The following is a 15,151-nucleotide window of genomic DNA, read 5'->3' on the forward strand; positions in this document are numbered from 1 at the left end:
AGAAATACTTGTAGTGTGTGGTCACCCTGGTGTGGTCGTTTTAGATGTTGTGGATGGTCATTTAGAAGCTTTATTCCTTAGACTGTGTTACCACATTTAGACTCATCACAGCTGAACAATCAAGCTGCATTTTAATGGCATTTACACAGTCATGTTAGCTAAGAATCTAACTATGGCTTGGGCAGTCTATGAGTCAGTTAGAGAGTCTATCAGTCAACAAGCAAATCAGAAAGCAAGTTATATACTGGAGCCCACGGACAAATAAGCAAGCGAGTCAAAGAGACGGTCAGCCAGCAAGGGATCAGCAGCAATAGATAGAACTGGCATGAAGCCAGTTTGAGCTCCCTGTGGAGGTGCTGTGGTGAATCACCTCCCTGCCTCACTGAACCTGGCTGCCTCACTGGCCTGGAATCAATATTTCACATCACCGTTTCACCGAGCCAAAAACATTTTGGCAAAATGAGAAGTGTTGTGTTAGGTTAAGTAGGACAAAATGAAAAGTATTCAATATGGGTCTATTCTATCTCAGCATGCACCAAGAAACCAGCAAAAAGGTCTCCGCAACCTTAGATACTCTCACTCATTATGTTTCCACATGATTCATTCTGCAGTTACTTCGACTTTGGAGGATGGAAAAAGGGAAAACTCAAAGTGGCATCATGTATTGCTTTAAACACTATGTACAGAAGTCAGACGACTCAAAATCTCCCCTGGAAACCTTTTTCTCCACAGCTTCCCTCTTTAGATAGATAATTCCAAATGACAAGTAAAGACACAGTGACCTTGTCAAGCAAACGATCACAGGAAGTGGATGAAAGTGCTTTTAGCTACAGCGATGGTGAAATGAAATAATAAGCTAAAGCTCTTTTTGTGTATACATGTTATATGTGTATGTTCAGTTGTGTTATTGGAGACTTCTTACATTTTCCCCTCTGCTCATCAATTAAAATGCACAGCAGAACACAAAACAACAACAATAATAATTCGCAAATGTTCTTCCTTTGTTGTTTTCTAAAAATAGCACAGGAGCACAGACTTTACCTTTAGTATGCTTGCTGGCAAGGTTAGTTTGAAAGTGAAAAACAGCTCACAAAAAAGCTGAAGGAATCTGTGAGGTTATGAGAATAATTGCTGCAGACGGTGTTGTTTTCCCGTACCATGTGGATTGCTTACATCATCTCAGGGTTAGGAATGGAACAAATGGAAACAATCCTGCATCCAGTGCATGCAAGAAGGTGACAGACTCATATGCAAGTACTGCAGATTTATAGTCTTTCAAAGTGACTGGCACTGTTGGGAGGAGATAACTGTTGTACTTTAGATACAATTCCCACACATATTACTGTTATCTGGGGATACAATGCCATTATGAAATGGAGGACAAGAGGGTGAGAAAATAAATCATCAAAAGCACATTAACAAGACATGTCAGCGCAAGTTAATTTGTATAGCTTCTTTGGACCATAAAACCCATGTAAAGATAAATGCAATAACGTTATGTCACTTGGTTAGTAGATCCCAGTGTAAAGGCTCAAAGTGCTACTATCTTGGTCTTTAGAAACTAAATGCTACACGTGAATAACGGTCGGACAGTACATCCTCATATGATAGCAATTGTCCTTGGCAAGGTATGCCCACATCATTTTTAACTCCGATCAGCATCATCATTTAGAAAACAAGAATCATGTTCTAAAATTACAGTTAAGATTTTACCTACTTCACTGTAATTTTATAAAAAGTGGTCTCACATATCTGATGCGTTCACACACCAGTGAACACATCAGAGAGCAACTTTCAGTTGGTTGCAGACTGGAACAGTGAGAGATTTAACTACCAACCTTCCAACTACTAGATAACTTGCTCTATCTAATGAGCTACAGCGAGCCACATTTGTACCTTTGCGGCCCTCAAACGATGACATGATTACATTTAGCTCTAATAGTTTGGTCTCTGTCTACCAACAGGGACAAAAGTAGACTTTTACTAGATAAGTGGAAAAAAGGATGGATGGATATTTGCTTGGGTGTTGTTACAGGTTTTCCTTTGACTTTTCTATGTAAATCCCAGTCCATTCCACCCATTTCTTATGATTCTGTCACAAAAAAATGACTTATTTACATCTCTGTGTTGTGTATTTTTTTTTTTACTGTTAAGCCATATTGCTCAGGGTTTTCTGTCCTGATGCTTGATTTCTTCAGTCTACCCATCCACCTTTTCCTTTTATAAGTTTCCTATTTTACTTTTACTAGCTGTGGCTGTGGTGGCTGTGGCTCAGGTGGTAGAGCAGATCAGCTACTGATCGGAAGGTTGGTGGTTTAATCCTTGGCTTCCCCAATCTGCATGTCAAGTGTCCTTGGGCAAGATACTAACCCCAAAACTGCCCTCCGATGCGTTCATCGGAGTGTGGCTGTGGGTGAATGTAGATTAGTTTGCACTTGCGTTTAGAAGTGCTTGTGTAAATGGGTGAATGAGGCATGTTGTATAGAGCGCTTTGAGTACTCCGGGAGAGTAGAAAAGCGCTATATAAGAATCAGTCTCTACCATTTAGCTCTAAATTTTAGACACAGCTAACTAGGAGTACCATCATCTTTTGCTACACTATTTAGATCTTACTTACAATAAATAAATAAATGAATGAACATCCTCCAAGTAAAATAGAACATAATTTAAGCTTAATTTAACACTTACTTTGATTTTGTGCACATATACTGGAGCATGGGTAGAGAATGGACACAAACACAGTGAGAACATGGACTCAATCGGTACTTTTTTGCCTGTAATGTGACCGTTTAGGACTGCACCACTTTGCTATGTTAGAAGTTTTGACATTTTGTTGTTTAAATATACATGTGAACTGTCTAATTAAACTAAGCCCTAAATATGTATTTTGCTAGTTTTTTCTTTTTGCCAGACTCTTCCTGTAGACCAGCAGATAAAAAAAGGTTTTGTTTTTCTTCTTCTTGTATTGTGGTTTCCATGTAAAAGACAAAAAATGAAATTAACTTTTGGGCAAACCTCCGATTTACTGGACACAACTGGCAGTCTTTATAACTTATGAAGGACTATGATGACTACAAGATGTTGCTTCAGAGATTTCATATGAACATGCTGCAGTGCTGATAGTGTGGCTGATCTTTTCTTTTACCTGATAGAATCATATCTATGGTACATGTGCCTTCCCTTATTGTTTGTGTTCTCTCAGATAAGCAAACTGAAAAATGGCTTTGGAAATCCCACACGAAACAATGGAAAGCAGCACAACAGCAAATCAATAATGTATGAATAACAATCTCTCTGCTGTTTTGTACATGGCTTGATCACCAGATTCTGGGGGGACTAGAGCGTAATAATTCAGAGTCAGTTCAGCAGATTTTGAAGTGCATCTGGAAGACGTCACAACTAACACTAAAGAAATGATCCTACGCAGCTGTGCAGGGTGGTGTGCAGTGACCCATCATTGTTGGGTTATATCCAGAAGGAGGTCATCATGACCTAATCAAGCAGCCCTGCCTCACTGCATTATACTGCTGCTGTATTTGGTTGTAAAAATAGCAGGCTGTCTTTTATCAATGCTTCTTGGGTCTTCAATAGGGAGTTCGGCCAACAACTACTTTGGATTTGAATCTTATGAATTCTATTATTGCTACTTTTCCTTCCCTTTAGGTTGTGTATATAACGCAGGTTGTGAGTTACAAATAAATGCTGTATTGCACACATGAGCTATGTTAGATATCCTCAGAGTTTTTCAGTTTTGTTCAGTTTAGGTTGTGCAATTTTCCCTACTCTATGAATTGAAACATAATCCCAAAGCACAATATTTTTATTCTGGACAGATGGCAAGTGTTTTTTAATCAACTGTTGCTCCATTTTCATCTGAAAAACACTCAACTTCTCCTATAAAACTACTTTTGCTTTGCAAACTTCAAGTGTTATTATTTTGCACTCATTGAGCCATAAATACTGCACTGTGAAACGAAGAATTGCATCTCACCTGTCAGTTAAACCTTCCTGTTAGCTGAACTCTGCTTAAGCTAAACTCCTGTTAACAGTCATTATAAAGAGTTCTAAAGGGGTAGATATCAAGTGACTTTGTTTCAGACCCTTAGTTGCCCTGCTGAAATTAGGAGTTAAAAGATACATGCAACTAAAACATGACAACACACTCTGCTAGATAGTCAGTGTTTTGTGGTACTTAAGAGGGAAGTGTTAGAGCTACAGCGAGATTTTTAATGAGGATGTCTTTCTTCCACAGCAGAACACAGGTGCTGTCTGCAGCCCTTTTCAGACATGACACGCTCAGAATAGTTTACTAATTATTGGATTCTACTAGAGCATCACTACTGCATCATTCATAGTTTAAAATATTTTCTTTCTTACACAGGATCTTGGCACAGCCTCTCATCCTGTATTTGAAACAATCTACCTTCCCTTGCCTTTAAGCCAGCTTTCAGACGGAGCTTTTGTGATCGCAATCAGAGCTGAGTGTCCATGAGAGGTCCATGTAATGATGGTGGTTTCTTAGTGACATCATACAGAGTCAAGAACAGAAAAAACTAGAGCAGTTTGAAAACTTTGGCAAAACAGCATAGATGTAGGATGAGCACAGTGGTGCAGCATGGCAACTCAAAGCCCTGAGAAAAACAATCTTTCATGGTTTTACTTTTGTTGACAAAAAATGATGAAAAATAGAAAATGAAGTCAAAGGCACATCCTCCATCCTGAGGTAATTAACAGTTTGCAACAGTGAAATCACAGTTAAAGCTGCGTACTTTTATATACAGAGTAGATTATTGTAAAATAGTTCAGTAGATATGCAGATTTTTTTTGTCCTGTATCACTGCATCTGTGCCTTTCTGCGGCTCCTAGCTGGAAGCTGATTAATTATTCTCTGTGTGAAGGATGTTTTGGCCTAGAGTGATTGCTGCTCCTCTGTGGCACTCCTGTTCTCTAGATCACCTCGAGCCAAATGAGATGTGGTGGGGAGGAATAAAGGGTCAAAGCCCTCCATCTCTGCACCACCATCCCTTCCTTACGTCCCCTAACCCTCAGCAGCCTTGACAATCCAGAGCTGCGAGGAACAGTGGGCTCCCCTGGTACAGTTTCTTCTTAGAACCACTGTCCAGTATGACACAGGAATCTAGTAAATGTTAATATAGTTTATTGAATAATGTGATTTTTTAAATGAATATTACTGAAATCCTGCTTTATTTCATGGTATTTCTTTCCCTATCTAAGAATTCAACGCTAAAAGTGTCCTATTATTACGTCCACAGACATCTGCTGGGCCGATTGTACAGCTGTCATTTGTTACTTTGCTCTCATCAGTTCTGGCTCAATGTTTCCAAGACACAAGCGGATCAAACTGTAGGCTGAGGAGGTTGTGTTCTAGTTTGCAGTTGTTAGTCATGTCAGATGCTCAGTAAACAGTCAGAGTTGCCCGCAGTGGTGATAGCAGCTTGTCAGGTCTTAGGCAATGCTAACTGCCCATGCAAAATGTTTTCAGAGCAGTCCAAAAGCCTTTATTTACAGTTTTCCAGGATTTCAGTAAAGGTGCTAGAATTAAATGAATGTATTTATAACGTCAATCACACATTAACATTCCCCCTGTTTATATAGGTAAAAGCACATAAGACGACTTGGTTTGCATCTCTTTGCAGTCAGTTTATATGTCTCTCTCTTCTCTTTGTCTCTCTGTTTATGTGTTTCATTTGCATTTCTTTTAACACATTTCTGTCTCTGGTCTACTTTCTTCTCTTTTTGGTCATGTTTAGACTCAGTGACACCTTTTTTCTGACTCTTTCCAATCGCTTTTTGGGCTAATTTGCATTTTTTTCCCTTTTTTTGCCTTTTAGTGTTTGGTTTTAGTCTCTTTCTGGTCATTTTCACTTTCTTTGTAGTTGTCTGCCTCTCCTGGTTTAATCACAGCACTTTGTGTTTCTTTGTAGACAATTTCAAGTCTAGTTTTGGTCATTTGAATTTCTTTCTAACATTCACATGTTTAGAAACAGGTTTTCTGGAATTAGGTGTGTGGAGTATTTGAAACCCTCAGCCTGTGCAGCAGACACTTTCTTTTCCTTCAACCATTACAAGCTGAATCTCTACAATTTTGCTTCATTTTTGTCAATCTCATATTTCAAGTACAGTGGTCCCTCGCTGTAACGTGGTTCACCTTTCGCGGCCTCACTGTTTCACAAATTTTATTTGTGCAATTTTGCTTTTTTGTGTTTGTTTGTTTGTTTTTTTACAGGGCACTGTGTTCTGCCTCCTGATCGGCTGTAGACCATTGTCAGTCACTCTCCTCCGTGCCGTGTCTCCCGTACAGAACAGAATGCGTTCAGCTTGTCACATTTACATAAATCTTCAATCGCTAGCAGTGTGACTCTGAAGTGCTGTACTTTATGTCTGCAAGTTTTCTCCCCAACAAACACAACAATGTCGACAAATGTTTTACACGGTCAAAGGCACCTGCGGTAGCACCCAAAAGGGAAAGATGCTACCATCACACAAAAAGTTGGACTTCTGGACATGCTAAAGGAAGATAGAAGTTACCGTATTATAAGGTGCCTGATTATAAGGCACATTAAGCGATCAGATATGTCAAACTTTCCTCAACTCATTCTTCTTGCTTCCTTACCATTCATTAATGTTGAATTTTCTGGCAGATTTTTTTTTTTAAATGTCTTTTTAGCTTGACTAAATAAAAACATAAAAGCTTTTAAAACCTACTCAACTGTCTATATACTGTACGTAGCAGGAGCTGTATGGGCTACATTTAGACTCTACTCCATCTAGACCATATGTTGGACAGAACCTGAAATACAGATGTGGGTGTAAAACAACAAGAAACCACATGTCGAGCAAAATAAACCAATTGTGTATATATATATATCATTCATTTTGAACACACTCGCACAAAATAATAAACAGAAAGAGCTAGCAGGATGACACAGTGTCATAGTTCTTGAGTAAAGCTAACACGAGGATTTCATTGAAATAGAAAAAAAAGATCAGAAGTTAAATTGCTTCTGAGAGTATTTGCAATAATCAGAATCTTTCTTCTAAAAAGTGTCTTGAAGCAGCACTTTCATTTACCACCTTCAACCCACAAGCACCTGCTGCTGCTGCAGAGATCGTGTTGTTTTTCTTTTTCAAATGCCTAACGGTGTTAGACTTATATGTAGGCAGCTATAGTCACACACTATATATACCCAAGTGCGCCTCAGCTTAATGGCACACACTAATGACTGGACATCAGCCCGCATTTACTAAAAATGTATGTGCAGATTTGCAACAGTAACTAATTTTACGACTTCACTTTACAACTATTTTTCTTAGTTACCAAGTTGATACTGTAGAGATTTGAAAAAAATTTAATCCTCACTTTAAGCTAAGGTTTAGCATTATCTTATCCAAGTCAGGCACCAAATATTATAATTAGGAGCCTTAAAGTAAAACTACAGCATTTTTTTTCTTCTTGTATTGAGAAATACCTCAAATTAAAAAAAAAAAAAATAGATCTGTGATATGTCTAAGGAGCTTGGAAAGAAAAGTGACTGGACTTCTTTAAATTTCTTGAAGATGTTTCATCTGAGAAGCTTCTTCAGTTCTAAGAGCAACTGGTGGAGAGAAGACAGATGGTTTGAAAGAGGAGTGAAAGAAGCCATCTATGTCCACTGTGAGCGACCATCTTTGAACAGAGGCGGTGGTTTACGACACCAACTGTCTATCATCTATAATCCAGTTCTGAGATCCTTCCAAGACGCCTTAATGCCCACTCACATCCTGGGCCATTTGACCTCAGGAAGTCACATGGTAGGGTGGGGCTAGGCTTCACAATGGATTCACCCAAAACCTTGGCTGATTGTGACCTACACCCATTTTCACACCTTGGCTCCTGTGATTAGGTAGACAATCAATAAGGGGTCCATGACCCTCTTGTGGGGACACTCCCCTAGGGCTTAAATTCTTGGACTCTCCACCACTCGCTGCTCTTAGAACTGAAGAAGCTTCTCAGATGAAACGTCTTCAAGGAAACTTAAAGAATTCCAGATGCTTTTCTTTCCGAGCTCCTTAGACTACGATGACCTGGATGACTGAGAACCTTCACAGAGTGAATGGTGTGATATGGTAAAAACAAAAAGTGTTTAGCTCAAGGAAAGAACCACCATACTTGATAGTATACGTGAGCTTCATTGATGTCAGATTCAACTTTAAGAGGAAGAACATGGTGATTATTTAATTTGATTTGTTATTACACGTTTATGGACAAACTCTTTCTCGCTAAGAGCCTTTTTTTAATGCTCCAGTTCTTGTATTTCCAAACATGAAAAGTCATTTTGTCATATGTGCTGCAGGCCTTAAACAAGCTCATAGGAAAGGATTTGTGTTCCTGTAGAGAGTTTTGGTCACGGGGAAGAAAATAGAATAGTAACAGTGTTTTTGTGCTTCTGTTTCTTATCTTTACAGGTACAAGAATATCATCCAGCTATGGACTGGCTGTCCTCCTCGTGGCGTGTGGTTTGGTGAGGAATGCCTTGTTATAATTTGAGGAACTGACATGGTTTGCACCCAGGTCTCTCTCTCTCTCTCACTCACTCTCTCTTTTTCTGTTTGCTCTCAAAGCGAATGAGAAAAAAAAAAGCCTGTTTTACTCCCTGGCCCTCTCCCTGGCCCTGCCCCCCTCTTACCCCATACACATCTCTCCACCATATTGCGGACAGCACAGTTGCCCCCCCCCCTCGTGTCCTAGCCACTACTGCTCTTGCACCCAGCACATTGTTATTAGCCAATGTAAACACCAGTCACATTTAAAGCTGTCGGATTACCTTTTGTACAGACGTCATCCTGACACCACCTGAGGTGCAACGCTCCTATGTGACAACTGGACTCTGTATCTTGTTGGATAAATCTCATGGAAGAATGACTTTCTTATGGTTTTCGCTGTTTCAGTTCATGCGTTCATTGCTCAAAAGCGAACAAAAAAAGGAGAGTCTATATTTGTGTAATATATATAATTCTAGATCTGTATCTATATCTGTTTTATTTGAAGCACCTAGAATTACTGTATGTGCTGTATACATAGCTACCACTCACCATATTGACCATGGAACTTCAATGTGAATAGGCACTCTTAGCCCTCTCGAAGAGATAATTTATATTCAAGTATGTGTTAATTTAGACTGTTACCATTAACCAACAGGTTAACGAAAGGTTAAATTTTCCAATTTTTCTTTCAGCTGTATCAGCCACCCAGCTTTCCATTGTGCATAATTTAACATCTTGTTAGTGATCCATCCGGGGATATGCATGCTTATCGGTCTGAAGGCTTAGAAGAGAGGATAACACATTAGTTGACCTACATGAGTCAAACATTTGGAGTTCAGTGTTACGCTATTTTGAATTTAGCTTTATTTTAATGTGCTAACTTTGATGTGAAAAAAATGTCCCTATGTCATTTTAATTTGTATTGCATCCTTGGTAGGAATAAAAAAGGATGTCACAAGTTACGAGTCATTCAAAATTGTAATATGTGACCATTGGATGATTGATGTTAACTGACCTGGACCTTTGCTAAATGACATGCTTCAGATGCTGTGCACCTCCCTGCTATAATTACAGAGGATGAATGAGGATTTGCCCACTTTGGATGATGAGGATAGCTAGCATTTATTCGTTATGATTCCTAATGCATACAGTGACACACATACAGGTACAAGTCTGAGTGGCAGGGTGGTGACATGAGATCCAGTGACACAGAGAGTATACTCATTATGTGAAATACGTTTATTTTTTTCTCTCTTAATCTCACATTAATATATTTTTAGCTTTATCTTCAGATGATATATCACAGAGATTTTTATTCATGCATAGCATTTATTAAAAATATACCGCTTTGACAATCTGACACAAACAGAGGCAAAGGCGTGGTGGGGTTTCATAGTACACATAGCTTAGATCATTAGCATGACTGAGGATAACCTCCAAAAGAAAAACGGATTCTTTCCTTGTTAACTTTTGAGCTGAAAGGACATTGTGCACCAATGTTCCAATTTAAAGTGAAATATTTATGATTAAGCGAATAGCTGACAGATGTCTCAAGAAGGATACTGTAAATGAATGTTATCGACCATAAAATTCAGTGCCAGAGAGCACCAATCACCCTGCGACAAGATCAGTGCTTTATTTCCCATCTTTCTTCTTGCTTAGCCCAACTTTTAAGGTGGTCAAAGATAAAGCATGATAATAGAAGTCATAATTTGTTATATGGTGTAAGCTGGCTTTCATGCATAGTATATAAGGAGTGATCAAAAAATTCTGGGAATCCACCCCACACCCCCCCAAAAAAATCAACTGTTTTACTCCTTGGCCATATCATTTAAAATTGGCCAACCTCTTGTTCAAGATCATCTTCTTGTGCACAGGTGGTATTTTTAGATCACCCTGTACATTTATCCCTGGCTTGCCTCTGCAATATGTGCTGATGTCCTTCAGTTTTATTAAAACCGGATTTTCAGTTTCAGGAAAAAGTTACAGGGAGGCAGATAATGCACGTGAAAAGCAAAGATTGTGTTGATGTGGGTGAAAAACTGGAAAGCAATAGCATTTCCCTGAGGCACCTCGCACCAATGCAGCAACAGTTGGCTTTGACAGACTGGACCAGACACACAGCATGTCATGGTGCACAACCTCATGAATGTCAAAAAATAAATAAATGATGAGCATGCTTCTTATTTCCCACCTCATCTGATCTGCTGCCTTCAAACTATTGGATCACAGCTGGAAACCCAGATCCCATCACCAGCGACGACCGAGTCAAGTTGCTGTTTGGTCACCGTGCAAGTTTGAGGTCCACGGTGAAATCACAGGATGTACACGTCATGTGGTAAAAGAAAAAACTTCCAGGGAGTGATCTAAAAATAGCAGCTAGGCTGGAAGCTGTCTGGACATTACTGAGAAGATGATGTTGAATGAGAGATCAGAGATATTTAAATCAGGCAGGGTTTTTAATTATTATGGACCTGATCTCAGGGCGTTTTGATCACACGCATACAGCATTTTGAAATGATTACTGTGTATGTCCCAAAAAAGGTAAATGTTCACTTCACTTTGAGCTTTCATTCTGCTTTGCAGTCAAAGCTAAATCAAATTCTCCCTTGTATAGATGCATTTCCAATAACAGTTGTGTGAAAACTTGTTGATCCAGCTCGGAGCTTCAAAGGCTGACAGAATGTGTCGTGCTTTGGGATAAGAGCAGAGACATCTTCTGATCAGAAGCATCAAGGCTGGGTACAAGATGGAGGGCGATGGAGGGCGACCCTGTCTAATGCCTCAAGTTTCAAATAGCTTCAATGCACATTTAGACAGTTAATCTAACATCGCTGTCACATATATGCCACTCGATGGATTGTTTTGAAAAGCTATGTAACATGATTTAGTTTACAAGGAGAAAACAATCTTTTCCAGTGTATTGAGAATGAGATTTGAATGTGTGCCAGAGAGTGGACGGTGTGTCCAACCTCATGTAAAAAGATGCAGAATTGTACAACTTGTAAATGAAATAATCAGCATGAGAACATTTTTTAAATCCATTTAAAAAGGCAGAGGCCAGTGATGTTCTGTACTTGTAACAATGGTGTCATGTACTCATATTCAAGTGTAAACAAGTCCAAAGTGGGTTTTCATCTCTTCAAAATGAAAATGGGTAAAATGTATTTGACAAAAAAAAAGTATCTATCTATCTATATATATTAGAAACATCTCCTTTATAAAGCCTTCATCTTAATCTAGGGGACTCACTTCATTGTGGGTCCTTGCAACATACTGAATAACAAAGAAAGAGAGATGGGAGCAATGATTGATTGGTGTGGTTAAAAAAATAATAACTAATACTTGGTATGAGTGTTGGGAGAGGCTGAATTGCTTACAAGCAGCAAGGTCTCTATTACCAAAGAGGAGAACAGTTCACTGTGATGGTTACAGCAGCAGTTCCTACACCCAGGGATGTTATTTCAGAAACATCACACAGCCATTTTTGTTCTGTTTTATATGCCAACTCTTCACCCACTCTAGATGTATTTGTTTCTTCTAATGTATTTCATTTCAATGCGGTCCTGTCTGTTTGTTGAGCTGTCAAAAGTTCTGATGAATTATAATTCTCTTTTCTTTGCTATTGTGTGAGGCTTCTGTACTGCAACATTGCAACAGTTTGTATTATAATGACAATACCAGAATAATATTTAAATAAACCATTTTCACAGATGAAATTCAAACACTGAGGAATCCCATCTGTTTGGTTGGTAAAATACTGAGCTTTTTAGTGAGTGAGTTAGAGAGCGCTGACAGTGCTAAACACTGGCCCAGTTTCCAACTTGGAATAAATGTTGGAATTATTAATAGCTTTTTGTTTGATAGCACCGTAGAATCTTGCTTTATATACCATCAAGAGACTGAAAAATGTGAAAAAAACTAAACAGAAAAAGAAACAAATGTTTGCGATTGGCATCATTTTTGAATTAAATGGTAAATGGCCTGTATTTGTATAGCGCTTTCACTAGTCCCGCGTAGGGACCCCAAAGCGCTTTACACACCCAGTCATCCACCCATTCACACACACATTCCCACACTGGTGGAGGCAAGCTACAGTTGTAGCCACAGCTGCCCTGGGGCAGACTGACAGTCTTGACTGAATTACTTCATAATCATAAAAAAGTGGCTGATCCAAGTATATAAGAAGGGATTAAAGGTTTTGATATATTATGATATATCATTCAGAAATGATAAAGGTCATTGTGCTGATATATTCTGCTTACAAAAATGAATAAAGGAGGCGAGTTGTCGTCTATAGACTTAAAGTTTACTTATAAACTTAAATAGCTGTCATAGTGGAATGAAATGTTGATGTTGTTGATGCTCTGCTTCTTTGTCAAAGCCCTTATAGAGTCGAGGTATTAATAATGGTACCACTGTGCTTAAATCTAAAGTTGAAATCTCTAAATTAAGGTTCAACATGAAGAACACTGAGGGACATAAAGATTTGAACACAATTTTTTAACAAGTCGTAATCGAGGCACTGTGATGCTGGTGCTGAGGAGGTAAAAAGAGTAACAAGTATTTAGGTAGTTTGCAATTTGGTCGCTTGCTTTTGGCAGCCTTCATCAGTGCAAAACTTAGTAACAGAAAACAACATCCCAGCTGGTAAAAATGAGCCGTCAAATCTCATCATCCACTTGTCTGTTTGAAAGGTAAGAAAGAGCACTAGCAAATTAAGAGAGCGAGATCCTCTTTGGAACTGCGGAGTGAATTTGGCAGCGGCAGCTCAGCTAATCAGGTTTACTTAATCAGTGAATTCAGAATGCAAAACAGGCAAAGTAGCAAAAGAGAGCAAAAGCAAGAGAGACACATGAGCAGCAATATGAAATTAACCCTCAGCCCGTGTTAGTTATTTCAGCAAGCAATGACAGTTATTTATGTGGAGGCAAAGAAAGAGCAAACCACCGACCGGCCTCTGGCACTCGAATCAGGACACTGTTTGTACTGCTGCATAAAGAAGTAGGGGGAATTATTGTACGTGGAAATTACTGCCCTCTCTGCACCTTGCATATTCAAATATGTTGTGTTGCTGCAGACGATGAATCACAGATGGGTAAGATCTGTTCATCCTTTTATGTGTTTCCATGGAGGAAAAAATAATACTGTTAGAAAGACATTTTCATATGCTCATAAAATATACACGTATACATTGTAGAGACAAGGTCCGTGCTGAGAATGAGAGCGGCTCTGATTCCAGTTTCAGTGTGAAGTACCCCACTGGTGGCACTGTGTGGTGTTTGGCAATGCGCTGTCGGGAACTTCCTCACACCTCAAGAACGACATAACCACGAACACTGTGTGGATGGAATTGTGTAAAGGTTGGAGAAAATAGAAAAAAAGGAAACAAAGCATGCTGTCCCATTCTTGAGAACTTTGTAGAGAGCTTCATATTCCTAAAAATATAATATTGTAATGTTTTTCTGTCTGTTGTAAATGCTTACAGTATACATTACACTTTACTACAGCTTCTTCCCGCAGGCGATACGGTCTCTCAATCACACCACCACACAGTACTGACCCACACATATAGTTCTTACACACACACTGGACATTCTGGACATTGTTTTCACTTCATTACTTAAATCACGCTGCTGTTATTGTGTATATATTTATTTATATTTCTTCATACATTCTTATATAGTTCTATATTGTGTATTTTGTTGTACAGTTATTTTATTTTCAACTTTAATTTATATATTTTATCTTATTCTCCCAGTTAAATTTACCCTTCATTCTAATTTGTGTTGTACAGTTATTTCATTTTTAACCTTAATTTATATTTTATTCCTTCCTAGTTAAATTTACCCTTTTTAATTTTTCATATTTATTTCCTATCTTATTCATAGCCTTTTCCTTTTTTGTTTTCTTTAGGTCACGAGCAGTTGTCCAAGCATTTCACTACATATCGTACTGTGTATGACTGTGTACGTGACAAATAAAATTTGAATTTGAATTTGAATTTACAGCAAACGACTTCCCAACTGTTTGTCATATTTTAAAAATTAGTCTGCTACACTTCGATACCTTCAGAACCAATTTTGTGGCAGGTCTCTCAAGTAAAAAGGTAAAGTGCTCATGGTCTCCCCAAGGTTTTGTTCACTAAAAGTTCTTAGTTAGATAATGATCAAGATCAGGGTGTATTTGTGAAAGTATGCCATCTGCTATTGAAGTCTTCCAGAAATAGTCACATGCTTTTCAAATTCATTACATTTCTTTCATGCCCTCTCCAGTATAACAATGTCAGTACCGAATTTGAAGGTGGCCTGAGAGACGGTAATCAATATTCTTTTGATCAATAGTCACGACACTAAAGCCTTGAAGACTCTGAACAAAGAACCAGTGTTATTCTTCCTTGTAGCATGGTCTATGTTAATATCATTCTTCTGGTGAGCATGAGTGTAAATGTGTAAGTATTGAGTAATTTACTCATTATTTCTGCATAAGGAATTTTATAGTAAAAGTGTTACCAGTTATTACTAGTTAGATAGTAATAACCACTTTGATGAACATAAAACTGCAAATCAATACCAGAACCCAAGAAACATAAAGAAGTTGAGCAGCA

At 38.5% G+C, this 15,151-nt stretch overlaps 1 protein-coding gene across 1 annotated transcript in view; it reads left to right on the top strand.

Moving 5' to 3' along the window:
- The window catches only part of vstm2a (V-set and transmembrane domain containing 2A), a 97,188-nt gene extending 86,108 nt beyond the window's left edge, over window positions 1-11,080 (top strand). Inside the window, exon 5 of the mRNA XM_040047086.1 lies at window positions 8,467-11,080. Within this exon, the coding sequence (XP_039903020.1) occupies window positions 8,467-8,543 (77 nt within the window). The 3' untranslated portion in view covers window positions 8,544-11,080. The remainder of the gene's footprint in view (window positions 1-8,466) is intronic.
- Window positions 11,081-15,151: the final 4,071 nt, after the last annotated feature.

The sequence above is a fragment of the Simochromis diagramma genome, unplaced genomic scaffold (assembly GCF_900408965.1).
Source record: "Simochromis diagramma unplaced genomic scaffold, fSimDia1.1 OVJJ01000715.1, whole genome shotgun sequence".
Classification (NCBI taxonomy): Eukaryota; Metazoa; Chordata; class Actinopteri; order Cichliformes; family Cichlidae; genus Simochromis; species Simochromis diagramma.